Source organism: Puma concolor, chromosome C1, assembly GCF_028749965.1.
Source record: "Puma concolor isolate L17-30 chromosome C1, mPumCon1.1.hap2, whole genome shotgun sequence".
Lineage (NCBI taxonomy): Eukaryota > Metazoa > Chordata > Mammalia > Carnivora > Felidae > Puma > Puma concolor.
Genome location: NC_141674.1, coordinates 6729042 through 6752100, shown reverse-complemented (window position 1 = coordinate 6752100; position 23059 = coordinate 6729042). Strand labels below are relative to the sequence as shown.

Sequence of the window (23059 nt, the reverse complement as noted above, 5' to 3'; positions counted from 1 at the left end):
TTAGCAGCAAATGCTTCCTTTGTTTCCCGTTGCCAGTTAATCTGTCCCGCACCCTTGTCATGCATTTACTAGCCTGGAAGCTGAGCGGTGGCCACACTGGCCCTTCCCTAACAAGCGGGTGTCAGAGCCAAGGCCTTTCCTTTGGCGTGTTGCTGCCTTCACCACAAATGGATGAACAGCAGCTGTGAAACCTCCTTCAAAACTGGTGGCACTCTATTTAAGTACCGTTTTCTTTCCAAGTTCAGTCAGTGACCGCATCACGTCCCCCACTCACAGGATGGGCTCAGAGTTCTACGTTGACAGAGAACGCACCCAACGATTCCGCCCTGGGTGTTACTAGTATCGTCTCACTTGCATCGGTGGTAATGCCCGTGAGCTCGTGATCCTTAAGTGAACGGGATGGTCTGCTGGAACTTGGCTTCAGTCTGACCATTCCACAGGCTCAGATGCCCCCTCTACCTTCTGGTCATCTATTCAACGAAGCCACTATTGGCCATTTTACTACTTACCGTCTCTCAGACCTCGAGCACGTCATTAAACTTGAGCCTCTCTTATTTGTAAACTGTGGAGGGTGGTTAATGCCTGCCTCACAAGGTTGTGTCAGAAAGAACTCAGATGAGAAAATATGGAACCTCTTACAGTGTGTGGCACCCAATGGGTGAACAATGGGGCTTTTACGAGTCTTAGGACTACTCAAAAATAATGCCATCCCGTGGACTAAGCCTGTAGAGAAGAGAGAAATAAATCGTGGGATCTCTCCCTGACAGCTCAAACAGTGACAATTCCCATTTCAAACAACAAGCCCCTTTATAGAGTTTCCTGCTTATTTTCTTCCTATTTCTGGGGCTCACCTGTCTCATGTCAATGTCCTGGTGCAGGAGAAGCAAGCAGAGAACTAAATTATCCTAGGTCAGCATCCAAGTTATTAATTCGAGAACGCAGAAATGAAAATGATTTCCAAACAATTCTTGTGACCAATTAGTGAATATTAAGCGACTTTTTTTTTTTTAAAGGAGGCTCCACACTGAGCACAGAGCCCAATGCGGGGCTTGAGCTCACGACCCTGAGATCAAGACCTGAGCTGAGATCAAGTTGGATGCTTAACCGACTGAGCCACCCAGACACCCCAAGCAACCTAGTTTTTATTTATTTAATATTTATTTTTGAGAGAGAGAGGGAGAGAGCGAGCAGGGGAGGGGCAGAGGATCTGAAGTGGGTTCCACGCTGACAGAAGAGAGCCTGAGGTGAGGTTCGAACTCCTGAACAGTGAGAAATGACCTGACCTAAAGTTGGACGCTCAGCCAACCGAGCCACCCAGGCGCCCATAATTTTTAAACTTCATATTAGATAAAATCTTGAGGAAAAATGCAGGTTTTAATATGAATAATATAACAGGAAAATGTTGTTAAACGCCACTATCCAGCAGTTAAACTGAGCTCCTGGAATAGAAATCTCTTGACTGCCATGCATTTTATACATTTAATTTTTTTTTTTTTAACATTTATTTATTTTTGAGACAGAGAGAGAGCATGAACAGGGGAGGGTCAGAGAAAGAGGGAGACACACAGAATCTGAAACAAGTGCCATGCATTTTAGAAGCACTGATGCTTGACTAAAGTCATTTATTTTGACTTTTACACAGTTGTGGACAGTTGAAGTAAATCCCACTAGTGAGCTCAAGCACACCAATAACCTTCATGACTAAAGGTGAACAAAATTAAACTCTAATATAAACACAATTCGAGGGACGCCTGGGTGGCTCAGTCAGTTGAGCGTCCGAGTTCAGCTCAGGTCATGATCTCGTGTTCGCGGGTTTGAGCCCCACACTGGGTTCCGTGCTGACAGCTCAGAGCCTACAGCCTGCTTTGGATTCGTGTCTCCCTCTCTCTCTGCCCCTCACCTGATCACGCCTTAGTCTCTCTCAAAAAAGAAAACGTTAAAGAAAAAACTTCTTTTTAGGGGCGCCTGGGTGGCTCAGTCGGTTAAGCGTCTGACTTTGGCTCCGGTCATGATCTTGCAGTTCATGAGTTTGAGCCCCGCATTGGGCTCTGTGCTGACAGCTCAGGGCCTGGAGCCTGCTATACATTGTGTCTCCTTCTCTCGTTCTGCCCCTCTGCCACTTGCGCTGTCTCTCTCTCTCAAAAGTAAATAAACATTACAAAAAATTAAAAAAAAAAATTTTGTTTAAACACAATTTGAAAACATCCTGCTTTTATCCCCACCAGAGCATCTACAACTGGATCTGAAGCTACTGTGCGTCAGTCATTGGAATCCGGCATCTTTCTGGATATTCAGACTGAAAACCAACCTTCGTGAACAAATAAGCAAGTTCCAGGGAAAGAGATCTTGAAAGACCACTGGTCTAGGGGCGCCTGGGTGGCGCAGTCGGTTAAGCGTCCGACTTCAGCCAGGTCACGATCTCGCGGTCCGCGAGTTCGAGCCCCGCGTCGGGCTCTGGCCTGATGGCTCAGAGCCTGGAGCCTGTTTCCGATTCTGTGTCTCCCTCTCTCTCGGCCCCTCCCCCGTTCATGCTCTGTCTCTCTCTGTCCCAAAAATAAATAAACGTTGAAAAAAAAAAAAATTAAAAAAAAAGAAAGACCACTGGTCTTACCTGCCTTCTGTATTGCTTTTTGTCCCTTATTAAATTTCCTTTAAAAGTGGGGAGTGGTGGGGGTGCCTGGGTGATGCCTCAGTTAAGTGTTCAACTCTTGATCGTGGCTCAGGTCATGAGCTCACAGTTCGTGGGTTCGGGCCCCATCAGGCTTCATGCTGGCGGCGTGGAGCCTGTCTGGGATTCTGGCTCCTCTCTCTGCCCCTCCCCTACTCATGTGTACTCTCTCTCTCAAAACTAAAGTTAAAAAAGAAAGGGGGAGTGGTGACTCAGTGTGGCTAAAATTCTGGTAATTTGTCATTTCTAGGTGTTTAATTTAAATAAAAAAACATATTTAAATATACCTCCTGTCAGAATAAAGTGAACTCTCCAAGGGGTGGGCACTCAACCCTGTGTCAGGTTCTTCCCCTCCAGTTCTAGGGAACCAAGAACAGGGTTAAAGACCTGACAGGAAAGGTCTATTACTCACCAGATTCCACATTCACAGCCGACACTTAACAAGGTACCTGGGCTTGACCAGGCTTAACTTCTGGAAACAGGTCCAGGAGTAAGGCAAGTGGTACATAGTTCGTTAAAACTCTTGCCTTTGGTTCAAACTGGGGATAAAGGATAACTTTAGAAACATGTTCACAGTTTAAAACATTTGGTGGCAGAAAGTTTTAATTAATTTATTTTTTTTTAACTCAGTAGCCTGAAAGCTTAAATTATCAATCTGCACGAGACTTGGAAATGTATAGAAAAGAAAAATGGCTGGGAAGTCTGTCCTGGTCCACCCAGTGCCACCAAAATGTGACACATCTTACTGTTCAGCAGTGTGGCTTCAGATTACGAAACAAGTTGGATTCTGATTTTACAGGTTTTCTCTGCATTTCTAGGGTTACATTTCACTAAATTCCTTAGCCATAGTTTATAGCACAGTGAACATAAAAAAGGACACAAACCAAATTTATACTGAAATTAAATAGCATGATTTAATTTAGCTGCTGCTCAATCCTGAATCCTTTTAAGTTAAAAAAAAAAAAAACCCCACCAAAGTTATAATTAACTATTAACGTTAATGAATTTAAACCTTCCAGAAAACATGAATCCAAAAGGAAATGTCCGACAGGTGATACGAGCCACATATCTTATGGCCTTCCCTGTTTCCGTCCCAAACGTTCTAAACATCAACGGAAAAAAAAAAATTCTCTAGAGTTTTTCAATTTTATTCTAGAGCACAATTTTCTGGCCTCTTACTGAGTACGGTCTTCTAACAGGTACACAATTAACTCATACGTAGACAACACGATGGCAGTATTCGGTATCTGCCGGATGAGCTGGGCAAAGAGTCCCCTGTAAAAGGCAAGGTAACCTTCTTCCCGGAAGACCAGCCGAGCGGTCTGGATGAAAGACTTGTACTTGGTGCCTTCCTCCCGGAGCCGTGTCCTTATGACTTCTGCAGAGAGAAACACATACTTTATGCTACGAACGGACTGCATTATCAGGCAATACGATGAGAGAATTCAAAGCACACAGCCCCGGACTGTCAACATACATCTCTGGCTATTTGCCATCTCAGCTCTGTTTGGACAGCACGGTCACTTCGGAACAATGAGAAGTCACAATCTTTTTAGAACCTTTTCTGACTCTGGGAAATGGTCAATTAGGGACATTACATGTAATACAAAAGTACAAAGTAATTTTTAAGGGATTAAAAAAAGCTTGGTTTGAATGGGACTTCAATTAAAGATAGTCTGTGGTTTTCTACTCTCAATTAAACCAACACTGTAATTTCACGGAAGGTGTAATTTTTATTAAGTGTGACAGTATCATTAACACGATTTTTTTTTTCATGCACTCCCCAACCTTCTCTCCTATTAAAATCCTTCTCCACTCTGTCCAGCTTAAAAGTTGCCTCCTCCATTTTCAAACCTTTGCACACCTGGCCCTCCCCCACCCAGGCACCCCCAACATGACACCTGTCACTGCTTGTCTCGCAGACCTCAGTGCACACGCTTCTGTCTCCCTACCCCACGGGAGGTGTCCCGCCCTCTTCTCCGTGAGCCCCGTGGGGCTGCTTCGTGCCCTAGTATATGATGGGAACTCAATTACCTGCTTGTGAAATGACAGGTACATTTGTCATAGCCGACAGTGTAGTAGGCTTTTGAAAACAAAACCTGTTTTTCGTGGTACAATAAACTAAGCTATTTTTTTTAAGTAGGTCAATGGAACATTACGTCTACAATTCCTTAAAAAATGGACTTAGCAGAGTAGCCTTACTCAGCACAAAGTGGAAGCTGAGAGGTTTGTTGTTTTGTTTTGTTTAGTTTGGCACTCGTATCATTTTTTTAAATCGAGGAATATAAAATAAAATCCAGATTCTTGGCTTCTTTGAAAACATCTCAAGTTCTACAACACAGGGCCCACATTCTGCACAGTACGTTTTGGCCACAATTAGCTGGAACAGAGTAGAGCTGAGTTCCTGCCACTCGTGTAACCTACAGACAGCTGAAGCCAGTTCCACACGTCCCCCGTTACTTAGCACCCGCAGGTGTCTGCACTTCAATGTGAGCTGCGGAGACACTAGATGATACCGCCAAACGCCACGAACCTCACGGCTGTTCTACTGTTTGGGAAGAAAAAGCAAAACACACCGTGTGGATAAGCAATGCAGGAAGCACATCCTTTAGAAATAGCAGCGGCTGCCATAAGTCCAAAAAAACTCGTGGAAGTTTTCTCAGTCCCATTTGTAGAAGAGGCTAATGGAGCTTCTTTCAGATACTTCTTTAAACTTTCATAAATAGCAAAACAGATGATAGTTTCTGAAATCCCGGCATACGAGGCGGTTAATCCCCTGTAGAAGCCACGAATGCCTTCTGTCTGGTAAACGTAGCGAGCACACTGGAGTGTGTTCATCTGCTTGGAGCCTCTCACTCTGCGGACACAAGACCAGCGAAAAGCCGTTAAAAGGCACGCTCACGAGCCCGGTTCCTGTCCCAAGCTGCAAAAACTGAGCGCTGAGTATAAAGAGAAATGGTACGCACGGCAGGTGACATGTGTCTTCTTCTGTGTTCGGCTGAGCCCTAGCCCACCAGATGGGACACCCGATAAGCCCACAGAACACTACGTGCATCTGTACCAAGAGTCCTAAAAACATGTCCAGAGCTCCTGACCTAATTTTGCAAAGAGCTGTACAAAGGAAGATGTTCATCAGAGGAAAACACAACCGCAATATAATCAGAACAATCCAAATATCTAAAAATAGAAATAGATAAGTAAACCATGATACACACACCAGATTGAAATAGTTGTAAAGGCAGGAAGCTAGGCGGAACCGCGTGAGCAGAAAGCAGGACAAAATTACATGCAGAGTGTAATTCCAATCATGGTACAAACAGGCTTTAAGAAAATGCTGAAGGAAACCTCACCAACATTCTGACTGGGCACTGAGTGTAAGGGAGTGCTTTCTTAACCCGAGTCTCCAGATCCCATTATTTCTCAATTTATGAAATTATGAACATGGAAACGCTGCCCGGTAACTAATAAAAGGCCTCAGGCTTGGCTGCTCTTGGCTCACGATAGAAAGCATCCTAAACTGCCTGATGCAAGCCGAATCCTGGGACCTGACTCTGTTTCCACTGGCCCACATCAAAGACCCCTCCCTTGGGGCTGAAGCCCACCGCTTCCAACCGGTCACAGCAGGCTCCCTCGCTTCTTCACTGTGTCTTTCCACATCCTAGCTGGAGCGACCTTTCTAGCACTGAGCCAACCACCCCACTGCCCTGCTTAAAATCCTCTAACGCAGGGCTTCTCAACCTGGGCACTGACACTCTCAGCTAGATGATTATCTGTTGTGGAAGCTGTCCTATGCATCATGGGAAGTTTAGCAGTACCCCAACCTTTACCCAGTAGATGCCAGCAGCACCCTACCTGAATTGTCACAAGGTCTCCACACACTGTCAAATGTCCCCTGGGGGACAAAGCGTTCCCCACTCCTGCCCTGAACCATGGCTCTAATGGCTCTCCATGGCCCTCAAAATACAGCTCAAGGCCAAATTCCAAGCCCTCCCAGGGTTTTTAAGAATGTGCCCCCCCCCCCCCGCATTTCTGCAGCCTTGGCTCCTCCCCCTGCTTTAGCACAGGCACGCGCAGCATACTCCAGATGTTTCCCTTCTTTCAGCTCCCTGCGAACAAGGCTTCTCTAGACATTCCCCACACTCCGTTCTCTGCCCGATGCACCTGCCGTGCGGCCCACCCCCAGTTATTTTCCAGAAGGTAAGGGGGCCATCACTGCTGGAGGAAGCCCTCCCTGTGCCCACCCTGCCTGGAGTGCACTAGGGACCCTTTGGGGTCCTTACCATTTCCGGCCCCTATCTCGTTAGACTCTAATGCTCTTTATTTCTGTAAAGCTGTGAGCTTCTGGAAGGCATGGCCTAGGTCTTACTCCCTGCTGTTTCCCCAGTGACCAGTGCACAGCAAGCATCCACGCTTGTTGTTGCAGGACGTGTTAGCAGAGCCCATCCAAACAAAGCTTTAAAATGTCCTCAACGTGGAGCGTTCCCAGGTGGATTTAAAAGAGCGCACATAAAGGCTCTGAGCTGACTTGCACATGTATGTGCTACTAAGCAGGAGTGACTCTGTGTGTCACACCTGAAGTGCGGAGTCATTACCAAAGGTTTCCAGGAGAGGATGCTGCTCAGAAGCCTCAAGGACAAGCAGGTGTTCTTGAGGGACCAGAGGGGGAGAGGGAGTCCTGGCGAGGGACAGCACACGGGGAGACGGACGCATAAGAGCACACGACAGTTTTAGAAAACTGCAAAGGACCTTGGATGTTAAGCCCAGCAGTTAGGATGTGACCGTGAGAGAAAACAAGACTCCTGGAAGGAGTGAGCAAGTGATCTGTCCAAAATAATGAGATCTGATACATTCTAGAAGGTTCTTTCGCACAGAACGGCTCGAGGGAAACATGGAATCTGAGACCAATTCAGAGGTTTTTGTGGTCACTAGAAAAGCTAAGGCAGACCCCTAGCTACACTTCCAGGGGATGTTCTAGTTCTCCCTTTAGAGGTGGCTCAGAGTTAGACTAGACTAGCTGAAAGTTTCCAGAGCCCACACACATTTCCCCACGACACAGTCACACAAGAGTTCTTAGAATTCTAGTACAGGGGCGCCTGCGTGGCTCTGTCAGTGAAGCATCTGACTCAGGCTCAGGTCATGATCTCACGTCCGGCTCTGCGCTGGCAGCGTGGAGCCTGCTTGGGATTCTCGCTCTCCCTCTCTCTCTGCTCCCTCCCCCTACTTTCTCTCTCTCTCAAAATAAATAAAAATAAACTTAAAAAAATTTTTATTAGCGTCCTGGAGGCCTGACAGCCCTTGCTGTCCTATCCTTGACCCACCATCCTACCCTTGTCGTACCCTCTGCCCACTCGAGAGAGAGGCCATCTGGAAGAGGTCCCTCAGTGCTCCAACTGGGGGTGGGGTCGGCCTAGAGACCCACCAAGCATCCGAGAGGAAGTCAGGAGCACCTCAGGGGCCACGTGAGTGAATTGCTAACCTCTGTTGGGTGTTGTTTCTGTTGGCCCTCACCTCCCCACGGTGCCTGGCAACACACATCTCAAAACAAAAGGAGTTTCTACATAGGCTTATGTTCAGAAAAAAAACCATGATGGGGACGGCTAAGGACTCGTACCCATCACTTCACCACTGGAATTGGGAGGAAGAAAAAGATCCCAAGAATATTAAGGAAGGAACAATTGGTAACTTACTTCCGTTCCAGCTGCATCCGGGTTTTAACCATCCATATAGGATTCATTAAGGTATTTGTGACAAAAGCTGGAAGATAAAATCCAGAAAATATCATCATTGAACATAGTCCATGTTTATTAAAGTTGTCTATTTCATATGATAAACTTTGAGGTCAGGAGTTAAATGGGTTAATACTAAAAATAGATACGGGCACTGGGATGGTTCCGTCGGGTGAGCATCGGGCTTTGGCTCAGGTCATAATCTCACGGTTTGTGCGTTCAAGCCACACATCGTCCCCCATGCTGAGTGTGGAGGCTGCTTGGGATTCTCTCTCTCTGCCCCTCCCCTGTGCTCGCTCTCTCTCTCTCTCAAAATAAATAAATAAACTTAAAAAAAAAAAAAAAAGGAATAGTAAGAAGCAGTTCTATACTGCAGATGGAAGTAACAGCCCTAAAATGTAACATCCATTGTTACGCTGGACCTAAAAGAAATCTCTCAACTTTCTAGAGCCCTGTCAAGTCTCTCCAACCTGTAGGTGGTGCTGTTGATATTTTGGTAAATCTAATCTCTACGGTAAATACGGAAACTATTCTAAACCTCAATTTATAAATTTCAGGTCCAGAAGTACGTTTTAAGAAGCTGGTGATCTAACCCAAAAAGGTCACCTTACATCAAATGTAAAACAGATGCCACGAAATCTCCACTTACCTGAATTCAAACATCTACATTTTAATACCCAACTCATCACTTCAAGAAATTGAAGTTTTAAGACTGATATGCTTCTAGGAACCATTTTTTTTAAAGTCGTTCGTCCTCATCTTAATACTACTGACTGTTCCAGACCAACCAACACGCACAGTGTCACGGTGTCAGCCTGACACACAGCGAGTTCTGAATTCCTTGTCCTCTCCACAGTCCGAAGCAGGTTCATGAGGAACCCAGACAGTGGTTTAGAAAACTCCTTCTGGGTCCGCTTTCCTTACCAAAGGTTCCTCTGAGTTAATTTGGCAAAAGTTGCAAAACCGATGACCGGGTGGAGCTCCTGGCTCGCTACCGCCCTCGGAAGTGAGGACCCACTGGCTCCCGCTCCGCGTGTCCCCCCGCCCCGGACCTCCATGTACAGTAGGGTCCCCTTTCTCTTGTAAGAAGCAGCTCTGCGTTCACTATCCTCCTGCTTGGGGTCCAGTAATTATCATCCGTGACGACTCGGATGGGCTACCAGAACTTCCGTCTGGAGCGAGAGGCAGACAAGACTGGTGGACGCGCACCTCACAGGCCGGCAAAAGGCAGAGATTTTTCACAGAATGCCAACTTAAGTTCTCCGAAATACCTTTTATTTACACAAGTCATCAAATGACACTTAGGGGCTCCTGGCTGGCTCGGTCAGTGTAGTGTGACTCTCGATCTCGGGGTCATGAGTTCGAGCCCCAGGCTGGAGGTAGAAGATTACTTAAAAAAAAAAAAAATCTTTAAAAACAAAAAATGAAAACCGCATACAGTATCTGTAAAGACATAGCCTTCCCTCAGCAATCTGCAAGTCCGTGGTCTTTTCCAAGTATTTCCTGGGGGAATAAATCCTGTTATGAATTTTCTAGAGTAAGTGCAATGACTCCCTCAAGAGAATAGATACTATCTGATCTGGTAGGAGCCTTACTCAAAGAACACTCCACAAGCCCCAAGCCCTCATCACAGTGTCCAGCTGTTAAGGCCAGAAATGCCAATAGTACACAGGGTAACGCTGGACACCATGGGAAGTCACAAAAAAGCCCTCAAATTTTTAAAATAATTTCATGAAACAGAAAGACATGAAAATGCATTAATATGCCTTTATTTTTATTTATTTTTAGTTTTTTTTATGTTTCTGTATTTTTGAGAGAGAGAGAGAAAAAGTGTGTGTGTGGGGGGGAGGGGCAGAGAGAGGGAGACACAGAATCCGAAGCAGACTCTAGGCTCTGAGCTGTCAGCCCAGAACCCAACGCGGGGCTCGAACGCACAAACCGAGAGATCATGACCTGAGCGGAAGTCGGATGCTTAACCGACTGAGCCCCCAGGCGCCCAATATTCCTTCAAAAGAAACAGAACACTGACCAGCAGTATGCATGGGCACATGTAAATTCTGAGGGAGAATAAAAGTTTTAGTTAGCGGGGAAAATGGAACCAAGTTACAAACTATTCTCGAACATTCATGCTTCCTTAGTTCTAACATGAAGCGCCACAAAAATGGTTTGAGGCCAAAGAGGAAGAGAGCTAATTTCTAGTTCCTGGACAAAGCTGCATGGCACAACACGTGTTTCAGGAAAGCGAGAAGCTGGTCTCCACTCACTGGGGGTGACCTACCTGCAGAGCCGGCTGAGAAAATATGCACAGTATTACTGTTAGGCACGAAAATGCCATTGAACTGCTCTTTGGCCTTGGAGTAACACGCAAAGTACACAGCCCTGGTGGAAGAAAAGAGAGAACACTACAGACATCGGCATGGCACTATATGCGTCCCTCCACGACCTCTGAAAAGTTTAGGAAATTAGGAGAAAGAAGGTTAACGTGTAACCCAGACGCTGGACCTTATCTGTCAAACCAAAAGCTGCTGCAGGCACCTGCAGAAAGCTCCTGCGTGTCCCTCCAGAAAGTGCCCAGTGATGGTCAAGTATCCAAAATAACTGAGGCCGGTGAGATTTGGGTAATATACAGAGTCCATTTAGATTCTTCATTCTGGATAAATGTCAATCCTTTAAGCATCAAAATACACACTAAACCTTCTAAAATCTCTAATACTACTTCTAAAATACAGCACGCTTGTCCTGCCTTACACCACAATGAGTACGTCAAATGTAATCTGACCGGTTTTTGAGGACTCAGGGTCAGTAGGAACTACCAGCATACGTGTTTTCAATGCAGAGCTTCCGCCATTGGACACGCACACCCCCCCACCCCCACCGCCACCCCTATAGGAGGAGTCTGGCCTCCCCCACGGCTCTCTGGTCCGGTCTCTGCTTTCCCTCTTCTGACTCGGCTCTTACTGGGGCTGGGGAGTAGGCGCTGGTCGGTATTTTCCCTGCTTCTTCACCAGCAATGCCAGGGAAAAATGCTTCTTTATTTTGGCTGGCCAATGCATCAATCATAGAGTATATTTTTCAACTTAGGATCTGGACTACTTATCTGTTATTTAACATTAGTCTGCTTTTTATAGGTCCCCACTGTTCTAAACGGGTGTGGCAGCCAGGAACCTACAGCAGGTTAACAGGCGTTACCAAACTATCCACAAGGAGATACAACTCAATTTTCTTTATTTGCTATATGTATCCACCATCTATTAATAATGCAAACCCCATATAATCTCACAGACTAGTACTTGTATTTCTTAAACAGCTTATACACCTATGCTATAAAATTCTAAAGGAACAAAGGGTTTAATAAGAATCTGAATTGTTACAACATTCTCAGGTGATTTGTGTATAAGGTGGGAGCACCGATCTGCAAGAATTCTAGGAAGCTTTTAGTCTTTACCTTGTATAAGACATTTTTGTGTTTGTTCTAAAAAATAATTCTCTTTAAAGTCGACCGGAGTATTGTATGAAATAACAGAAGTACCTTACTCGTCACCCAGCTCCCTGCCGGGCCTCCAGGCCATTTCTAGAAGCAGTTTCTCATCTACTTTTCACAGATATGCTATACACACACTCACCTATTATTCACTCTTGTCAAACAGACTTTACAGGGCATTAAGCCTTGTGCTAGAAAGGAGGATGTTTTAAATCAAGTAAAGCCTAGAAGCCTTGAGAATTGCTTCAGATCAGCGGTTCCAAGCGCATATGAATCACCAAGGGATCTTGTTGGAATGCAGATTATGATACAGGTCTGGGGCACAGTCCGAGAGTGTGCAGTTCTAACCAGCTCCAGGTGACGCCCACGGTGCTGGCCACGCACCGTACTTGATGTAGCAAACACTCGTCTAGAGAAGATTCCAGGTGACGTGGGCAGATGAATTTTCATTTAAGAATAAAAGAACTAGATGCTTTCACACACACACGCACACACGACACACGTGCACACATACCCACACTAAAAGACACACCAGCACTTATCACTATTCCATGTGTCAGACGTTTATAGGCAAATCCCATACTGAAAAAGACACTGGCCATCTAGAAATAATGCGCTTCAGTAAGAAAGAAGTCAGTATTATATCCTACAGGTAGCGAGCCAGCTGAAAAGGTTAAAGCTTACCTTGATGGCGCAACTCCGACCAAATTTGGACCCAAGCCTCTAAAAAGTGACTTTGGTCCCTCCTTCTCCAAGATCGACCTAAATGATAAGAGAAGATCTTTAAAATCCTGAGGCAGAGCCTAGGCAAAACAATGAGGCGTCAGCCCTCACAGCTCCTTGAAGAAAGAACAGAATGTTTGCAAGACCCCAGACTCTTATCGGATTATAGTACAATACAGCATCCAAAATCTGAAGAATACTGCTTTCGTATTACAGTGGAAAAGCAGGTTTCAAAAGCATCAGTTTGACATGTTTTCAAGGAGCCTTTTCCCTGGCTCACACGGGACCGAGATATTCAGCGTCTGTACTCCACATGCACTCCTAGTAAGGTAGGACAAGCATCTGGCAGGGCATCTGATACGGGGAATAATGCCCTCATTATAGCAAAATTCACTGAGAAACGGGTTCAGAGATGTCTCTGGATGATATTTCTTCGGGATTTTTTCCTTATTTCTAATAATCCTATCTTCCAGATATTGACTTATTGTAGAAGAGCCCCAACCAGGGATCTACAGAATGGAAAAACCTAATGATTTTCATAGGCTGGATGAATGTTACTTAATTTTTCTTCTTGAACATTTATTTATTTTTGAGAAACAGAGAGAGACAGAATGTAAGTAGGGGAGGGGCAGAGAGAGAGAGGGAGACACAGAATCCGAAGCAGGCTCCAGGCTCCCAGCTGTCAGCACAGAGCCCGGTGCGGGGCTCGAACCCATGAACCGTGAGATCACGACCTGAGCCGAAGTCAGACGCCCAACCGACCGAGCCACCCAGGCGTCCCTGGATGAATGTTATTTAAAGCCAAAGCATAGTATCACAGGGTCAAAGAGAATATCCCTTTTGCTTCTTAATTTTTTAAATTCATGGTGACATATACACAACATAAAAATTTACCATTTTAGCCATTTTTTAAGTGTACAGTTCAGGGGCATTACGTATCTCCACAAGGTTGTGCGACCATCACCATCCATCTCCAAACCTTTTTCAACTCCTACAAACAGAAATCCACAGCGGGTTAAACACGAACTCCCTGGGGCGCCTGGCTGGCTCAGCCTTCAGGTCATGATTTAACGGCCTGGGGCCTGCTTCGGATTCTATCTGTCTCTCTCTCTTTCTCTCTGCCCCTCCCCTACTTGCTCTCGGTCTCGCAAAAAAAAACGAATAAACATTAAAAACTAAAAACCACCCCATAACTCCCCATTCTCCTCTGCCAGCCCTTGGCAACCACCGTCCCGCTTTCTGTCTCTCTGAATCAGACTACTTCAGGGACCTCATAGGAGTGGAAGTGTACAGTATTTGTCCTTTTGTGGCTGGCTTATGTCACTCGGCAGCATCACTGAGGTTCATCTGTGTCGCGGCAGGGGTCAGAATGTCCCTTTTGAAGGCTGAGTGATACTCCGTTGTGTGTCTACCACACGCGGCTTGCCCATTTATCTGTCAACTGCCTCCGCCTTCGGCTACTGCGAATCAACGCGGCTACGAACGTGAGTGTCCAAGTATCCGTTCAGGTCCCCGGTTTAAACGCTTAGGGGAACATGCCCAGAAGCGGAATTGCTGGCTCACGTGGTAATTTCTAGGTTTGATTTTTTGAGAATCTGCCCTGTTATCTACCACAGCGGCTGGACCATTTTCCGTCCCCACCGACAATGCACAGGGGTTCCCGTTTTCCCACACCCTTGCCAACACACTTAAAAAAAAAAAAAAAAAAGTGCTAACGTGTTTTCTTCTTTTTCTCTTAAGTAGGCTTCATGCCCAGCGCAGGGCCCAATGTGGGGCTTGAACTTACCACCCTGAGCTGAGAGCAAGAGTCAGACGCTTAAACTGAGCCACCCAGGTGCCCCGTGTTCTGACTGAAAGCGACTAAGGAAGGATTGTGTAGAACATTCTTTAGAGGCATTTTCCCACTCCAACATAGGATTCAAATTGAAGAATAAATTTGGTTAACTGTATTCTTTTTAATGGCTCAATTTTCATGGTGTCCAAGAGAAATTTACAGTTACATTGAGGTCTTCTCTAATTTAATCTCTTTTTCTTACTGCAGATTTTTCTGCACTCGGTAATTAGGACCTCCGATCTGACAGCATTCTGAGTTTATCTAGAATTGTTGTCAACAGTTTATAAAATGCTTTATCTTCATTATGACATTGAGAGTAAAAGAAAAAGGTGTCTTCCCACTTCATGGAAAAGCTATTGGTAAAGTGAATCCTGCCAATTCTATTTCTGCTACCTTCCACTTTTCCCATAGAGAAAGTCTCTAAAAACAAAGCTGAAATTTTTGGTGGAGAGGTTAAATTGATGTTTTGGTCCCTGGCACGCTGGAAAATGTTCAAGTTTTATCCATTCGTAGCTTTCTTTCCTTTTTCAGGTCAATGTAATTTTTCATGGTCTGGAGTCCTTGGATGTACAAACAAAAATATAAATCTTAGCTTCTCGTCTTCAAATTTTTAGATGTTTATAAAATATTTCAATTGCTTAAAAATGAAAGAATATTTGTACCTGTAAGAGCTGCCCTCAAAAGTAGCAGATCAGCAGTTAGGTAAGAAAAAAGAAATAAAATATCTAGACTGGAAAGGAAAAAGCAAAGCTATCTTTATTCATACAGACTACCTAATCTTATTACATGGAAATACTAATGGGGCGCCCGGGTGGCTCCGTTGGTTAAGAGTCCGATTCTTCTTTTTTGGCTCAGGTCGCGACCTCACAGTTTGTGAGATGGGAGCCCCACGCCAGGCTCTGTGCTGACATCGCGGAGCCTGCTTGGGATCCTCTCCCTCCCTCTCTCTCCCTCCTTCTCTGTCCCTCCCCTGCTCTTGCGTGGGTGTGCTCTCTGTCTCAAAATAAGTAAGTTAAAAAAAATACTAAGGAATACACTACAAAAATTACTATAGTAAGTTCAGCAAGGTTACAGGACACAAGATCAACATATGAAGCAACTGTATTCATACACAGCGGCAATGAACAATCTGAATACGGAAATAAAAAAAAATTCCATTTACATCATCAAGAAGGGTAACATTCCTACCCACAGAGAGATGAAGCAGATCAGTGGTCGCCAGGGGAGGGGTGTGGGGAGATGGGAAGGACTATTAATGGGTACATGTTTCCTTCTGGAGTGATGGAAATGTTCTAGAATTAGATAGTGGTGGTGGTTACAGAACTCTGTGACTATACTAAAACCACTTGTACACTTTAAGAGGATAAATGTTATGGTATGTGAATAATAACTCAATAAAGCCATTATTTTAATCTTTATTTATTTTTGAGAGAGAGAGAGAGAGAGATGGAGCGTGAGCAGGGGACAAACAGAGAGAGAAGACAACACATAATCTGAAACAGGTTCCAGGCTCCCAGCTGTCAGCACAGAGCCCAACGCGGGGCTCGAACTCACGAACTGTGAGATCGTGACCTGAGCCGAAGTCGGACGCTTAACCGACTGAGCCACCCAGATGCCCCAATAAAGCTATTATTTTAAATAAGTAATAAACTAGACCTCGGTTCCACCTAAATAATTAAATTACTTCAAAATATTAGGGAGACAACAGTCCTATTTTCTAATCATAGAATGTTTTCCTTACTGGCAGTTATCAACCCAGGCCCTTTTAAGTGATCCCATGACATACTCTGGTTTGTGTGCAGCCCAGCCTAAACCCTCTGGCCACCCCTGAGTATCACATGAAGGGCCTCTGACACACTGGACAAGTAGACAGCACATCTCGCTAGAAGTACAATGGACATTTCTTTCTTTTTTTCTTTCATGGCATCTGGGGAATGTCAAAGCAATGCATTTAAAATGAGACCTAGTTATACAACGTGATATTACTCGGCAATAAAAAAGGAAGGAAGTACTGTTACACAACACCAAGGCTGAACCTTCGAGAAACATTAGGTTACATGCAAGAAGCCAGACACCAAAGGCCGTGTGTTGTATGATTTCACTTATGTGAAATGTCCAGAGGACGCAAATCTGGAGACAGAAAGTAGACAGTGATTGGTTGCCTAGGCTGGGGGCAGGCGATGGGGAGTGACTACAAATGGGTGAGGGGTTTCCTTTTCATAGGGATGAAAACGTTCTAAAATCAAATTAGGGGTGTTGACTGCACATCCTAAACACAGTTGAATGGTATTCTTTAAACAGGTAAATTGTATGGTATATGAATTACATCTTCATAAAGCTGTGTTAAACCAAAAAACAACCCAGCGAGGAGGAATGAAAGGCTCACTGAAAAAGGTCTAGGAAGCAGAAAAGATCTTGGCGGGAACAGAGTTTTAAAATAAAATTTAGTTCTTCTGTGAAATCAATCACTTACGGTGACTGCTTCATCGGGAGTATGGACTGTAGATCACTTGAAAAGCAGTATATGAATACTGAATGTCTTGAATTTGAAAACTGTGCAGTGACTTTAAGAGAATACCTTTGTCCTGAGGCGTTAAGGGTAAAGGGGCATGATGAGTGTAACCCAGGTTCCAATGGTTCAGAAAAATACGTAGACGGAGCAAAAATAAAAAAAGCAAGTGTGGCAAATGTTACAAATTGGTGACTTGAGGTATAACCAAGTTATTTGTACCGTTTCTGTAACTCTTCTATAAGTCTGAAATTCTTTCAAAGTAAATAGTTCTTTAAAAAAAAAAAAAGGTATAGGTCATAGGTTATAAAAATACCAAACTCTTGACGATAGCTCATAAATTCACAGACGCAAGGGTTGGGGTAAAGCTGGGTTTCTGTAAAGCTAATCCACCAAATGAAGCTCATGCCCTCCGAGCAACCTTTCACACTGGCTGAAAGATAACTGGCTCTTAATCGAGACGTGGCAATTTAGTGTTTTCAACTGTAAATACTTTTCCTCTTTCTCACAACAGCCCTGTGCTTTTATTTTACTTTTTTTTTTTTTTTTTTTTACTAAGCGCAGCAACTTTTCACCCAGAGAAATCAGGACCGTGCTTTTAAAAAGCCAAGCTGTCTGAACAAAAACTTCTCTCAAGCAACACCTTGAAGTGACCTACAATTCAGAATACAGTATGTAAAAGATTTCAAATGGTCAGTACGTTCAAACAGTTTGAAAGTTTGGACTCGGTCTGTGGCCCCCGTTAATGTGCCCTGGGCAGCCAGGCCCGGGAGTCAGTCAAACACAATTAAGGGCGTCTCTGGCTCCAGGAAGCTGGAAGCCCTCATCTATAATGCAGCAGGGAACGCGTGTCCTCAAGTGACTCAGGCCTTTTAAGAACTGCAGAAAAACTGTCTCCATAGTGACGCATATTAACAGTGGGCAAAAAGTCAAATCTGTTACATAATTCAAACTTCTAACCTATCGGGATGTTTACAAAATTTTTCTGGAACAATCAAGTTTCTACTATAAATGGCACACTTCAAGCTTCATAATAAAGCATGTTGGGATCCAGACTAACTTTCCCACAGTCATATAAACTTTCATGTAGAAAAGAGATACAAAAGGAAATTAGGGTCTTGTTTGGAACATTTCCTTGTCTTCACTAGTTTTAAATCACAGCACGCATACTACGGACTAATCCAGAACAAAGATCTCATCGGAACAGGTACCTAAGTTTTTACAAGATAGAGACTAGCTCGCTAATAAATTACTTTACAGATTAAAAAAGGTACCTGAAAAAATAAAAATAAGGTAATGACGGCGTAGTTTACAGAATAGGAGCTCTGACTGAAAAGAAAAAAAAAAAGATTAACTTACAAGATTGTTTTAAAAGCAGACCTCAGAGATAAAACGGATATATTAATACTCCCTTTAGCAAATCTAATAGAGCCTAAATATGCTAGCATCTTGCCTTTTTAAAGTAACTATGAAAAACGTGAAGGTTACTGGTGCTCAACGGAGGATTCTTTCTTTCCTTACATGAGACACACGCAAACACTGACTTGCAGCTTGAAAAATAAACTCCCCGTAAACAAAGTCTGTTGGCTGTTAAGTCTTCTAAAGTGGCACCGCCTGAGAGATAAGACTAGAGAGAAGGTGCTGAGTTTTAAATGAATAACCATTTTATTCGTTTGGGTTTCCGGTAGCAGTGCTTCTAAAACTGCGAACCTTGCCGGGCTTTGTGGTCTAGAGAAAAGGCCGGACACCTGTCACTTAGCAGGTCAAAAGCCCTGTCTGCGGACCATCATCGCTGCCCTTAGCTCAGCCGCGTCAACGGAGGAAGGAGGAAGCTACCTAATGATCTAGGTGCAGGAGGAGGGGGCGCTTTGACCAGGGTGGAGGCGGAGAGAGGCGGAGAGTGGCAGAGAGCAAAGTCGTCAGGGTCTCCTGGGCCACCCTGAAAGACCTCTCAGGCCGGCGCTCTCTCTCTCCACGCCAGTGCTGAGCAACAGACTGCTTTCGGAACGTGCAACAGGGAAAGATACACACTTCCCCCAAAGAGCAAGTATGCTTTCTTCAGACAAGAATTATGTAATACGATAGAGATTTCCCTTTTTGCCTTGGCCACCAGAAAACCCAGTCGTAAATCATGTTAAAAAAGCACAGGAGGTACCTATTGTGACAGCAGTCGGTATTCTTTTTTTTTAATTTTTAATGTTTTTTTTTTTTTTGAGAGACAGACAGACACAGCATGAGCAAGGGAGGGGCAGAGAGAGAGGAAGACACAGAATCCAAAACAGGCTCCAGGCTCCGAGCTGTCAGCAAAGAGCCCGACGCAGGGCTGGAACTCACAAACTGTCAGATAGTGACCTGAGCCAAAGTCGGACGCCTAACCGACTGAGCCACCCAGGCACCCCAGCAGTCAGTATTCTTTACAAGGCAGGGCACGTGTGTGTGTGTGTGTGTGTGTGTGTGTGTGTGTGTGTGTGTGTGTGTGTGTGTGTGTGTGTGTGTGTGTGTGTGTGTGTGTGTGTCTGTTGAGCACTTTATACTGCGTATCTTCCCAAGAGGCCAAAATTCATTCATTCGATTTGTACTAAAAGCTTAAGCTTACTGCGTGACAGGCAGCATTCTAGGTGAGTGGGGACACCTCAGGGACCAAAACAAATCAAAGTTCCCTTCTGGTGGGGGTAGAGAGAGGAAATAAACAATATAAATATGTAAACCACACTGCTGGATGGGGGTGAGCGCTGTAGACAAAAATAGAGCAGGAAGAAGGGATGGGGCGTGAGGGGAAGGCTATTTTAAATAGCATGGTCACGGCAAGGCCTTCCCGCAAAGGTGACGCGAGCCAGCCATGCAGATGACGTCCAGTACAAAGGCCCTTCCCGGAAAATGTTCCAATGTTCCCAGTTGAAAAGACTGCGAAGGAACAGCAAGGAGGCCAGTGTGGCGGGGTGCGGGCAGGGCGACGTCAGAGGTGAAGTAGGAGAAGTCATGGGAGGGGTGGCACCTGTGCGGAGCCTCGTGAGGGAGTGAGGGGTGACTACAACTTTGGCTTTTCCTCGGAGGGAGAGGACAGCCCCTGGAGAGATCTGAGCCAAAGACCTCCCGACTGCTCTGCGGAGCACACACTGAGGACTGGGGTAGGGGCGGGGGTGGGGGAGACCACTAACACCGGTGAAATATGGCGGCTTCCATCAGGACAGTGGCGGAGCGAGTGGCGCAAAGGGGTCAGAGCCTGCACGCACTCTGAAGGCGGAGTTGGGAGGTTTTCCCGTGAGACCGTGAGAACAATCTCAGGATGACTCTGGGCTTCAGATCCGCACAGAGGGAAGGATGGCGTTGCCTTTGATGGACACAGACAAGACCCTGGGGGCAGCAGGTTTGGGGAAGTTCAGTGGTGCACAGGTTCCACTCTGGACGCCCGCTAAACACCCGAGCAAACAGGCAGGGGGACTAACGTGCGAGGCTCGGAGGAGAGACACGGTCAGCTTACAGATGGCACTTAAAGCCGCAAGACTCAATGTGATCCACTCCCAGAAGGAGGGGCTGCCGCTAGGGCAGGGGCCACCAGAGGAGCCCCGGGGCCCTCCAACATCAAGAGGTCATCGGGAGACTCGGAGGCGGAGCAGAGGCAGCGGCCGGGGAGGCGGGACTGTGGTCCCGGGGGACTCTGGCTGGAACTCGGCCGTCTCCACGCGGCAGCGGCGTAGGGTCAGGGGGCCTGCCGTTGTCTACTCTTAGCTGCTTCCAGTCGTTCTCAGAAACAGGTGAATGTACACGGAACGACACTGAGCAAGTCGATTTGCCTTTCCTCGTCATAAAACAGGGGTAACACCACGCCAGGGTGCTAACCTCAGGGTTCTTGTGAAAAATCGATGAGATAATACCACATAAGCGTAGTCATTTTTTAACTTGAGAGCTAATAAATATCAGTTGAGAATCTTAAAACTATATATACACCAAGTTGAGGGCATAAGGCTTAACGAAACAGCTCTTGGGTGAAAAATGCCACTTTACAAATACTTTTCTGACAAAATATCACTATGACAAAAATTTTACTTAATACTTCCATTACTCCTATTTTGACGTGAATATAGAATAAGCGGTTTTAAAAAGTATTCACGTGTCGAGGCGCCTGGGTGGCTCAGTCGGTTAAGCGTCCAACTTCGGCTCAGGTCATGATCTCACAGTTCGTGAGTTCAAGCCCCACGTCTGGCTCTGTGTTGACAGCTCAGAGCCAGGAGCCTGCTTCACATTCTGTGTCTCCCTCTTTCTCTGCCCCTTCCCTGCTCATGCTGTGTCTGTCTCAAAAATAAACAAACATTAAAAAAAAATAGTATTCACGTATCAGTGACGGCTCTTTTCTGTGTAGCTGAGGCTGCACAAACTGATGGCTGCTTTGGGTCCACAGTGGAAACAAATTGTCTTGTGTGTAGTGTGATGTGGGCACTGTTCCTGTATTTTACAAGATGGACAGGCTTTTTTCCCTTTGATTTACATTTTAATACATAATTGTGCCCATTTTGCGGGGGGGAGGACATACATATAGAGAGACAGGCAGACAGAGACAGAGCAGAGATTTACAAGAGACGGAGAGACAGATACCCGAGATATAGAACAGACACCCTAGAAACTTCAACTGGAGAAATATCCTCATGCCACATGCGTGGCCCTGCTGATACCCACAACTTCTGGGTAACAGTTCCCAGTTACTGTAAGTATATAAATCTACTTGTCATGAGTTATTTGGCAAGCACCTAAGAGGAAGTTCTTTTTGGATGTCAGTAAAGTTGGCAAATTACCTGTCTGTCTCATTATGTCCAAAGCACTTTGTGTTCCTCAGAAGAAAGGTGTCATTTGAGACACTGCCACCGCCCAAACATATAAGAAGGCAAACCAGGATGGGGATGTTTTCACAGCCATGGATTTAAGGATGCGGACTTGTCTCTCTCTCTACTGATCTCGAAGTGCTACCTCCATGTCTCTGTGTTTCTCTTTCCCGGGCCTACCTCCAGGCAGGCTTTCTGCCTTTCACGTCTCCACTCCTGTCCTGGGTGTTTATCTGAACTAGCTGATCCTCCTGGAGTCTTGGGGACCAGCCTCCTTTTTCTCTAGCTGATTCTCTCACTTGGGTCCTTGCCCTCAGCGGCTGGTTTTGCTGTCCAGTTTTGCTCAATGAACTCAGAGGCTCCTTCATACACATGTCTGGCATGGACATCTGGGTGACTCATCAGTAGACTTTACAAACAAAATGTCCCTAAAAATAAATGAACCACTTTCCAATTCATTCCACCTTATCTGAAATGTGACTGAATTCTGTCCAAAGTGCTAAGTGATGGGGTTATTAAGACAGAACATTTCCATTTTATGGCATCTTTTTCTGAGGTTTCCCCAGTAAACATCTACAATGATAAGCAGCGTTGTCTTCCTTGAACACACCCTTTCCCAGTGATGTCTCAGAGGTCTGACAACCACGTTTAGCTCAATTCAACGGCACCTCTTTTCAAGTACACAGCCCCCCACTAAAACGCCGGCATTGCCAGGTGCCCTTCTGAATTTCTGCTTCTGCCTTAAGCATAGAGACTAATAAGCCAAATTCAGCCTATGAATGTTTAGCCACTTTGTAATCAAATAAGACATATTTAATGCAGTAAAAATAATACACCACGAAGGCAGCCTCAGTATTAAACAAACACGGGAAAAAACAATTTCACCAAACAGGTGTTGCAACTTTTCTGTAAAAGTAAATGATCTCCAAACAAAAAGTAAAAAAACCTCAAACATTTTGTTTCTGTGTTATTTTCTCTTAAAATAGTCACAACACTTCTCTGGTGCAGCTTTAACATTTTTAACTTCACTCTGCCACCCCAGATCTTGCTGGCCCTCAAAAGATCTGGGGCAAGAGCAACTCTGATGCAACACTTTCAACATGGATTTTTGGTTTGCTCTCTTAGGTTTACTCTGACCATCGCCGGATGATCACAGGCAGCCCCACTGCCAGGGGAGGTCAGAGCTCAAAGGTTCTGGTACAGGAACCAGATTCTTCAGTTTGGACAGAGACTGCAAGCGGACCGTCTCATCTGACGGGCCCGATGAGAGCAGGGGCAGGGGTCCAGAAGGGGAGGGAACT

General features: G+C 45.3%; 1 protein-coding gene and 1 long non-coding RNA gene across 3 annotated transcripts in view; both read right to left on the bottom strand.

Moving 5' to 3' along the window:
* Window positions 1-3265: 3265 nt before the first annotated feature.
* The window catches only part of SLC25A33 (solute carrier family 25 member 33), a 34292-nt gene continuing 14498 nt past the window's right edge, over window positions 3266-23059 (bottom strand). Inside the window, exons 2-7 of one of the 2 annotated variants that reach the window (XM_086715613.1) lie at window positions 13493-13589; window positions 12560-12637; window positions 10673-10773; window positions 8356-8422; window positions 5245-5525; window positions 3266-4046 (exon numbers count right to left, since the gene is read on the bottom strand). In XM_086715613.1, coding sequence (XP_086571739.1) covers window positions 3844-4046; window positions 5245-5525; window positions 8356-8422; window positions 10673-10773; window positions 12560-12637; window positions 13493-13569 — 807 coding nt within the window. In that variant the 5' untranslated portion in view covers window positions 13570-13589 and the 3' untranslated portion in view covers window positions 3266-3843. The remainder of the gene's footprint in view (window positions 4047-5244; window positions 5526-8355; window positions 8423-10672; window positions 10774-12559; window positions 12638-13492; window positions 13590-23059) is intronic. The other variant, XM_086715612.1, reaches the window with a different exon arrangement.
* Window positions 14534-23056, bottom strand: LOC147577766 (uncharacterized). The gene is made up of 2 exons (XR_015254461.1): window positions 15095-23056; window positions 14534-14992 (listed from the first exon to the last, which is right to left on the bottom strand). It is a non-coding gene; the product is annotated as an uncharacterized LOC147577766 (long non-coding RNA).